The sequence below is a fragment of the Rutidosis leptorrhynchoides genome, chromosome 6 (genome assembly GCF_046630445.1).
Source record: "Rutidosis leptorrhynchoides isolate AG116_Rl617_1_P2 chromosome 6, CSIRO_AGI_Rlap_v1, whole genome shotgun sequence".
NCBI lineage: Eukaryota > Viridiplantae > Streptophyta > Magnoliopsida > Asterales > Asteraceae > Rutidosis > Rutidosis leptorrhynchoides.
In genome coordinates, this window is record NC_092338.1 from 156,412,053 (window position 1) to 156,422,925 (window position 10,873).

Sequence of the window (10,873 nt, forward strand, 5' to 3'; positions counted from 1 at the left end):
AGACGTCGAAAACCTTGGATTTATATATTCATTTATTGTGTGCCTTTTTAAAAGAATGCAATGTTTACAAAACGTACCATATAGAGGTCAAAACCTCACTATGAAATCAATGAATGATGTATTCGTCCAAAGTGAATTTGGAGCGATCGTCACAATATGTTGTGTCTATTAAAAGAGATTTGGGTTTAAAAATCATCATTGTTTTTTACATGTATCTTCATGTGACTCAACTCTTTGATACATGGGATCTCATTTGATTTTGATGTGCACTAATTCTCAACAGACATCTATTTTTCTCATCCAGTCATATTTTGCTTTTGATCCCACTTGATTTATTTAGTTTGATGTCTTCCATTTTGCACATTTTGAGGAACATACTTTTTAAATTTGCTCTTAAATTTAGACTATTATCCAACGCTTGCAGTGTTATAAGTTTTTTTTTTTTTTTTTTTGAAAGTAAAGATTGTTACACTGGTATCATCACATTAGTACACTGATATCATTACATTAGTACTGTATCATCATCACTTTTAGGTGTATTATTCTTATTTATTTCTTGACCGTGTTTACGTTGCAGAAGAACGTCGGTTAGCGAGATGGATGGTTGGTTTTGCTTGTGATGCCATTGATCTCTCATATAAGGAGTCAGTAGTTAATAGTTCACACCAAAGAGTTAGTAGCATTTAAATTTTGGTGTTGTATTATCACCATTGAAAAGGTGCACTTAACATGTGGAGCATGATCATTCAACAATAACATTCGTCAACTATAACATATCATTCAACAATTTTTTTCTTTACAATTCTGTGATTCCACGTCTATTCACTAGTTACTATACTGTATGTAAACAAAATTAAAATCCAAAAAGCTTGACCACAAAAACCAAAGTTTATGCACGTGCCTCATACCAATAAAGATGCCTTTGTTTGATCGCAGAACAGGGTGATCAAGGCGTTATGTAACTGTCTAAGGTAATCCACAAAAAGAAAACTACTCTTTCCCATATAGCCTAAACAATGGTCGAAAACAATTACCAGATAATTCGGTTAACCCGAGTATATCGGAGTTAAAAAACTTCATTTTCCTAGTACCCTAAAGAAGAAAAGCTTAACCCGAGTGTATCAAAATTAAAAAAAGAAAAAGAAAAAAGAAAAAAAAAACCTCCATTTTTCCAGTAGTCTAGAAAAAAAGAACTTTATCTGTTTACCTTTGCATTATTGCAAACAAACCAAAATCCAAAACACATGTATTAGACAAAAGTTGTCATCATATATCTATCGCTACATGTGGATAAGGTTATTATACTAATTCTATGGCCATGCTTCACCAACAACACCAGGACAAGGGTTTAGCCGACACACCTGAACCCCATGATGATCATGTAAACCCGACACACGAATCTTGAACTTAATGAAACAACACAAAACAAATTTCGAGTTAACTTGATGAAAGATGAATAATTGGATGCTTGTGATTGATTTAGTCATCGTACATTTATACAACAATACAAATCTCTAAACAAGGTAACAATATCAATCTAGCTAAGTATGTGCTAAGCCTTAGAATAATTTACAAAAATAGGAACAATCAAAGATACAGTAATATATATGAGATATGCATATCTCGGCTAATACACCCCCTCAGTCGAAGCGGGAGGAGGCCGAATGCTTAGACTGTCTCGAAAGTCATCAAATAATACTCGCGGTAGCCCTTTCGTGAAAATATCTGCGATTTGGAAACGTGTCGGAACATGGAGAACACGGGCTTGTCCACGAGCTACTTTTTCACGAACAAAATGAATATCCATTTCAATGTGTTTAGACCGTTGATGTTGGACGGGATTTCCAGATAAATAAATTGCGCTAACGTTGTCACAAAATACCATTGTAGCTTTCGGAATTGGGCAATGAAGCTCGAGAAGTAGATTGCGTAACCAGCAAGATTCGGATACAACGTTTGCGACGCCCCTATATTCGGCTTCCGCACTAGATCGTGATACCGTTGGTTGTCGTTTTGCGGACCAGGAGATAAGATTAGAGCCGAGAAAAACACAATAACCCGTTGTAGAGCGTCTAGTGTCGGGACAACCACCCCAGTCAGCGTCAGTATAGGCGACTAAGGAATTAACATTCGATTTTGTAAGATGCAACCCATGAGAAATAGTCCCTTTAACATAGCGAATAATACGTTTGAGTGCGAGCATGTGGCTGTCTTTGGGTGCGTGCATATGTAAGCACACTTGTTGCACGGCGTAGGAGATATCGGGACGTGTGAAGGTGAGGTATTGAAGTGCTCCAGCTAAACTGCGGAAGAGAGTCGGGTTCGGATAAGGAGATCCATTTGTAGAGCTTAATTTCCCATTTGTGTCAACTAGAGTGTTGGCGGAGTTAGAATGAGTTAATCCTGCACGATCAATGATTTCCTCAGCATACGATTTTTGATTCAAAAACAAACCCGTTTTAGTTCGTTGCACATCGATCCCTAAAAAAGAACTAAGTGGCCCTAAGTTTTTCATGGAAAACTCGCGACCAAGCAGAAGCATTAGATGAGAACGAAGACCACTATTAGACGTAACAAGTACAATGTCATCAACGTAAAGAAGAATATAAGCCACGTCATTACCATTTTTGTAAATAAATAATGAATGATCACAACGACTATGAGCAAAACCAATAGTGAAAACGAACTCAGCAAATCGTTGGTACCAAGCACGTGGAGCTTGTTTGAGACCATAAAGAGAGCGTTTTAAAAGACATACATGATCGGGAAGCGAGGGATCCCTAAAACCAAAAGGTTGATGCATAAAAACTGTCTCGTGTAACGTACCGTGTAGAAAAGCGTTTTTGACGTCCAATTGATGAATATCCCATGAAAGATGAATAATTGGATGCTTGTGATTGATTTAGTCATCGTACATTTATACAACAATACAAATCTCTAAACAAGGTAACAATATCAATCTAGCTAAGTATGTGCTAAGCCTTAGAATAATTTACAAAAATAGGAACAATCAAAGATACAGTAATATATATGAGATATGCATATCTCGGCTAATACTTGATAATGTGAAATCAGATACTTCAAATACATGAAAAGCCAATGATACATAGAATTTCATGACACTTGATACACCATTACCAAGGACATAGCTTCAACATATATTTTGGGATAAGATCGTTACATAATATAATTAAGAAAAGACATTTCAATAAACTTTCAATGGGGAGCTTGAACATGTACACGAACTACTAAATTTTTAGCCACATACCGTTTCTGATCGTAGATTATCTAGATTGATTTCATAAACTTTCGATACTTGTTTAGTTTGAAGTTGTTTTCTATGTTCACGTGATAAAATATGTGAACTTTTGATTGATATTACATGTTTAGCGAGCTGTCACCGTTTTAGGAGTTCCTCTTCATACGGAATCCAATTTTAAATGATTCTGTTATAATACTTGTGTATTTAGAATTATTAAAAGTTAATTGGTTTTAATTTATATGTTATGAGGGGACGTTTGGTTTTGTAGGAATATGGAGAAATAGGATAGAAAGACTTGTATTAAAAATGCAACACCTTTTATTGCTTTTGGATTTAGTTGTTGTTCCACACCTATCATCAACATCATCATCCTATTTATAGCATCACTTATGTCGGTTATTATTATTCTAGTATATTCTAATTTCTTTTTGCTAACTAACTTCTAGACATTTATATGATAAATATCTAAGATCATATATGTAATAAATATTAGTTAATTCTAGAATAGTGTGGAAAGACATTAATAATTTAACACTCCTCCTTAATGTCTTTCGAGATTACTCCAAGCATGTTGCGTAGAAACTCGAACTTGGGTCTTGGTAGTGCTTTGGTGAATATGTCTGCAATCTGCTCTTCGGTTTTGCAGTATTGTAATTCAATATCTTTCTTGGAGGAGACTTCTCTTAAGAAGTGATATTTGATATCAATGTGTTTTGTTCTACCATGAAACACATGATTCTTAGCCATCGCAATTGCAGACTTGTTGTCGCAGAATATTTTTGTAGCGTCGTCTTGTTTTTCGCCCATGTCTTCTAGAATTCTTCTTAGCCATATAGCTTGATTAGCTGAGTTTGCGGCAGCTATGTATTCGGCTTCAGCTGACGATTGTGCTACTGTTTCTTGTTTCTTTGATGCCCAAGAGAATACACCAGATCCAATTGTGAATGCGTATCCTGACGTACTTTTCATGTCATCCACTGATCCGGCCCAATCACTATCTGTGTATCCATAAAGCTTCGAGTCTATAGTGGGCTTGTACCATATTCCATAGTCCATGGTACCTTGCAAGTATCTTAATATTCTTTTAGAAGCTCCGTAATGTATTTGAGTAGGGTTTTGCATGTACCTGGATAGCAGACTCGTTGCGTACATGATGTCTGGTCTTGTTGATGTTAGATATAGTAGACTTCCAATGAGACTTCTGAATCTTGAAGCATCCGCTTTCTCCGATCCATCTTCTTGTCTCATCTTCTCATTGACAACTAGTGGCGTCGCGACGGTTTTACAACCGTATAGTTTAAAATTTTTCAGGAGATTTTCTGTGTATTTCTTTTGGCATATGAAGATGCCTTCCTTTTCTTGACTGATTTCGATGCCAAGAAAATAGCGCATCAAACCAAGGTCGCTCATCTCAAACGTTTTCATCATATCTTCTTTAAACTCTTGTATCATTCTCTCATTGTTTCCCGTATATATAAGATCATCGACATACAAGGAAAGAATGAGAGTGTCAGAGTTACCTTGGGTTTTGATGTAGAGTGTGGGCTCACTTTGACTCCTCCTGAACCCTGAACTTGTGAAGTAGCTGTCAATGCGGCTATACCATGCGCGTGGCGCTTGTTTAAGTCCATATAAGGCTTTCTTTAGTTTTAGGACTTGATTTTCTTTTCCTTTCTGAATGAACCCTTGTGGTTGCTCTACGTATATTTCTTCTTCGAGATACCCATTTAGAAAGGCTGATTTCACATCTAATTGGTGAATCTTCCACCTTCGTTGAGCTGCTAGCGCCATAAGTGCTCTTATAGTATCCAGTCGAGCTACAGGTGCGAAAGTTTCGTTGTAGTCAACTCCTGGTTGTTGTGAATAGCCTTTAGCTACTAGCCTTGCTTTGTGTTTTTGTATAGAACCATCAGGGTTGAGCTTTGTTTTATAAACCCACTTAACTCCAATGATTTCTTTATCTTCGGGAGGATCAACTAACTCCCATGTGTTGTTTTTTTCGATCATTCTCATTTCTTCATTCATAGCCGTCACCCATTTTTCATCTTTTGCTGCAACTTCATAGCTTTCAGGTTCTATAGTTGTGAAGTTGCAAGTCTCGTATATATCTGCTAATGCTTTGACTCTTCCAGGTGTTGACTCTGGACTTGACTCGTCTTGCGCCAAAGGTAATCTTGTTGATGGAGAAGTTGGTGTAGCAGGGCTTGTTTCACCGGTACTTTCTTGTTGTTCAGAATGCTCAACTTGTAGTGGTTGTTGGGCTGGAGTTTCCATAGATATTCGAGGCAGATATGTTTGTTTTTCAACTTTGTCCTTTTCCCAGTTCCAAGAAGCGTCTTCATCAAACTCCACGTCTCGGCTGATCACGATGTTATTAGTCTTCAGGTTATAGACTCGGTAGCCTTTAGACTGTGTGCTGTAGCCCTAGAATATTCCTTTTTCTGATTTTTCTTGGAGCTTGTGACGTTTCTCCTTAGGAACGTGGATGTAGCAAATACTCCCAAATACTCGCAGATGTTTCGCTGACGGTTTCCTTCCACTCCATGCCTCTATCGGAGTCTTGTTTTCTATGGGTTTTGTGGGACATCGATTTAGTATATATACAGCTGTGTATACAGCTTCAGCCCAGAAACTGTTTGGAAGGCCTTTTTCGTGTATCATTGTTTTGGCCATTTCCACTACAGTTCTATTTTTGCGTTCAGAGACGCCATTTTGCTCAGGAGCGTAACCAACAGTGAGTTGACGTTTAACTCCTTCATCTTCACAGAATTTATTAAACTGTGTAGAGGTGTATTCTTTTCCTCTATCACTCCTTAGTGTTTTAATATAATGGCCACTACTCTTTTCTACGAAGTTTTTGAACTTCTTGAATATCGTAAATACTTCAGATTTTTCACGCATGAAATAAACCCACGTCATTCTAGAATAGTCATCGATGAAGAGGATAAAGTACCTGTTTTGGTTAAGTGACGGGGTCCTCATTGGTCTACAAACGTCAGTGTGCACCAGCTCCAGTATACCTTTCGCTCTCCAGGCTTTGTCACGAGGGAAAGGTTTTCGATGTTGCTTGCCCATCACACAGCTCTCACACGTGTCGGTGATCTCTTCTATGCTTGGCAAGTCTCTCATCATATTTTTTTGTTGAAGGATTTTAAGTGCGTGAAAGTTAAAGTGGCCAAATCTTCGATGCCATAGCCATGATTCTTCGACTTGGACTTTCATGGCTGTATCTCTGATATACTGCCAACGAAGCGGAAAGTTGCGGTTCTCCATTGGCACCTCGGCTATTAATTTATAGTTGTTTTTCTTGTCACGAATAACACATGATTTGTCTTCGAAGAGTAAAGAGTATCCGTGCTCCATCATTTGACCAACACTTAGCAAGTTACTTGCTAGGCTTGTTTAACACCCCGTCAAAAATCCCTTTAACGGAATGTTAACTCTGGTCCCAGTGCTTGGCTTGACTTCTACGTAACAGCAATATTCTACAGCGGAAGCAATTAATACCTGAGAATAAAACACGCAAAATGGATCAACAACAATGTTGAGTGAATCTACAGGTTTTAGGTAAACAATACAGTATGTTTAAGAAATACATTTCAAAAACGGTTATTAGTGGAAGACCACCAAGGTTTGAACCAAAAAGTTAGACAACTCCGTGTCCCATTTCAAAAGTTTGTTGACACTACCATGTCAAGTTTCAATCATTTGTAGACAATACCATGTCAAGTTTCAAATATTCGTAGACAATACCATGTCAAGTTTTATCTCATTTGTTCGTAAACCACAGTTTTAAATAACGTTGTATAGTATCTGAAAAACAGTTATCAGAAATATAGTTTAGTTTCCTTGACCACGAGATTTTACAAGTACAACTCCAAGTTGCGAAACGTTTGCATAATCTATGAGCACCTGAATACTAGCAATGACCCAAGTATAGAATCCACTATACCTGCCTTTACCTCATAAAAATGTTATACACTTGTACGAATGTATTATGTTCAAAGTAAATGCACCACAGTTTTTATAGCGGGTGAGGTTGTCAACCTAACGGATCCGTCCATCTAAATTATGCCTACACCGATGGTATTTAAAGTATTCAAGCTAGAGGCTTTGTGTACAAACTCAATATGCATATATAGTACTCGTGTCAATACAAAAAGCATTTGATAATATAAGTATAACAACGTGTATTCTCATCCCTGAAAACATGTAAAAAGCGGGACTGTAGACTCACCTTTGAATAAAGCTCGGATTGAAAAGTGGACAATTTACTTGTACGGTTTATAGCCGAGTAATGCAACCTAAGTATATGTATTTAGGTTGGACAATAAATATGTCTTAAACAAGTGTGGTTTCATAGTATAAGTTGTCTTATTGCTCGAATTGACGCGTTTCAAAGTAGAAGTCAACATACAGTCAACTAATTCATGCAAGTCAAACAAAGTCAACTGAAGTCAAACTGAAAGTCAAACTTGGTGAAAGTAGTCAACTAAAGTCAACATAAGTATGTTCATGTCAAATGTTGGTCAACATATCAAACCTAAGTCAAACAACACATTTTAGATCATAATTTGTCAATTTCACAATTTCAGTTTATCGTTGTGCACAAAGTTCATGTACATGTAGCAAACTTAGCATATTATCTCATAGTACAAAATTCAAGTAAACATGGAAAACTTCAGATCATAAGTATACTCAAAATTGATTCCAAAAAGTCTGGCCTGGGTCTCATACGATAATTAAAAGTCAGGAATCAGAAGGGGTACATTTGGGGTTCACCAAGTCAGTTTCTGACCGCGCACTGATTTGGTTTTAGCTATAACCGGAGTTAGGAACATGAAATAGATACAAGACCAGTGACCATAGTTCACAAACAAGTTAAACTAACACATATACTAACACATATCAAAAATCGAGCAATTTTGGTTTAGCCAATTTGTACAGTTTATTCATGCAAATTGAACATTCAGTTTTTCAGCTCAAATCAGAATTTACATAAAGTATGGCCCTATTGTGCCCAATGCATAAGGTTTCAGAGATTGACATAAGCTAATAATAAGTCACATATCATGTTAAAATTCATATTCCCAAAGCTTACATGCTCATTCAATAAACACAATCTACAGAGTATAAAACAGAGAGCAATTTACAGATTCGATTCTAGTTTCGCTAGTCACATTCGCACGCGATTAGCCGAAGATCTAGATACAATTAGCCTATGATATCTACATGAAAGATGAAGTAATTTTTGTGTAGATTTCAAATATGCAAACCTTTAATCACAGAAGCTAACAAATTTTATCATACAAGGTCGTTTTCATGCAAGTGCTGTATAAAACTACTTTTACACTAATTCAAGCATATCTCGGGTTTTACAAAAGCAAACGACATGATATACTAGTGTAAACTGAGTGTTTTTAAATTACCTATCCAATGGTATAAATTTCACAATCCAATTCATGGTCTATCAAACCCAGATTTCTGATCAATCACAAAAACACAACGTTAATTTCAATTAGCCATAACTTGATCATCCGGAAATGAAATCAAGCGAATCCAAAGCCTAAAATCAATAGTTTTTTTGCAAGGAATATAATTATAATATAATATCATACAATTGAAAAATTAAAATTACTGTACACATCAAATACAAATTCGGTTTTCTCATAAAACAATCAAGACGAGCAATTTATCGCATCTAGTATTCATCAAACATCAAGACTTGAGCAATAGACAACCTAATCCATGAAACCTTAATAACAATCTGATTTTAGAGATTAGAGTTTATGTGTTTATACCTTTGATCACAAAATCGTTTATACAAACGCGTAGAGAACGATGCAAGCAACAATATTGATCAAAGAAGCAAAAACAAGAGATCAAAACTTGATGGAGAATTGTAGGGATGAAGGTATGAGATTATTTAGTGTGTATGGGGCTGCAATCATGGAGCAAGAATGATAGGAAAAAGAATGGGATATGTTCTCTTGTTACTTAGAAATTAAGAGAATATAGTTAGTGTCCTAAACAACCAAAAGTCAACAAACATGGGCCTAAACTAATAGTCAACATGCATTGGCTACTCATGGGACCAAGGATGATGAGGTATGAGGTCATGGCCTTGTGGCCTCAGGCTCGGGCTCGTTTTGTGTAAAAGCTCGTTCGCGCGTGGTTCGTTTCGAGTGCCATTAACCGTACCGAATCTCCGGAACGTTAACTAGTCGTTGAAACAAAATCACCGTGTTTAATTCATTAAGTAAATAATAAATTAAATTTCTTTCATAAGTTCAATAATTATTAAGAATAATTATTCTATCGTTTTTCTGAGTTCCGTTAACTGAAAAGTTTTCTAGGCGATTAACTTTAATCGTATCGTTTCTAGTTTAATTCGTCAACCGAATTAAATTCACTAATTAATATAACATATTAATATTAATTCAAGTAATCCACTAAGGATCAAGTATGCATTTAATTACTTTAAATACGAAAAAGTTTCACGTAGCCACTGTTAACTATTCTGGAAAAAAAAATTGGCGTATTAAAACTGTATGATTTAACTAACGATCGTCAAGTATTTAACGGAAGTTTTAACGGAAAAACTCGGGTTGTTACATTACCCACCTGTTATTGAAAATTTCGTCCCGAAATTTGGATGATGGCAGTTATTGATGAAAATAAAATATTTTCGTATCATTAGAAATCCACGTTTCAACGTGAGCTTGAATTCTATAACTAAGTTTGCAAATAAAGTTTATACTTGGCTTGAATAGTTTGTCTTTCCAGACGTAAGCCTTCATACATTCTTTTAATAAAAGAATTTGTTCATATACGAGTGTTTCGTCAAATAATATGATAAGATTAAATAATCTTTCGAGATCTCTATACGGATGGACTTCTAAGGTCCGTTCGGTTTCGTAATGAATACGAGTTAAGTGTATGGAATTTCTTATCATCAAGAATATGAATGAAATGATTCGGTTACGTGTAAAAATACGACTGAATATGTCACTAACGGATGTATTGAAGTAATAGTTGTCCGCCTTGACTTTTCGATGTAATCACTATTGAATCTCCTAAATTTAAGGGATTTGAATATAATCGTTTGAAATATGTGAGATTTGGATCCGGTAATTAAGGAAATTAGAATCCTTTTCTTTTTGATTTAATACGATTATCTTAATCGGCTGACGCGTTGCTATGGTAAAAAGTTTTGATATAAATTAATCATCTCTGCATCCTTATTTTCTCAACCTCAATCTTCTTACTTTCAAAATTCTATTTTCGAAAATTTTGTGAAGATGCTTCACCCGCTCTTGATTTTCGTTACTATTTTGACTGTGTATACAGTCATTCTTCTTTTTAGTCTACCACCAGAAGAATCTCTGTTCTTCTATAATGCTCTAGGGGTGACAGTATTTTTAATTCTACCACTCCTCTGTTTTTCAATACTTATTGATATAAATGGTTTATGATCTTCCATGTTTGTTGTCTTTTATATTCTGACCTATTTTTCGAAGACTCGTGCTTTTTATCCAAGAAGATCTTCAACTTGTTCTTCTATACATGGTCAAATAATACAGATCAATGGCTGGTGATAATGCAGAAACA

At 35.8% G+C, this 10,873-nt stretch overlaps 1 protein-coding gene across 1 annotated transcript; it reads right to left on the bottom strand.

Annotated features, from left to right (window-relative positions):
* Positions 1-1,627: 1,627 nt before the first annotated feature.
* On the bottom strand, positions 1,628-2,803 carry LOC139854195 (uncharacterized mitochondrial protein AtMg00810-like). The gene has a single exon (XM_071843514.1). It carries the CDS (start codon positions 2,801-2,803, stop codon positions 1,628-1,630), a length of 1,176 nt encoding a protein of 391 aa, XP_071699615.1.
* Positions 2,804-10,873: the final 8,070 nt, after the last annotated feature.

Bases quoted from the DNA above. Each gene is read 5' to 3' on its own strand.
- LOC139854195 (XM_071843514.1), bottom strand. From the start codon at position 2,803: ATGCATCAACCTTTTGGTTTTAGGGATCCCTCGCTTCCCGATCATGTA.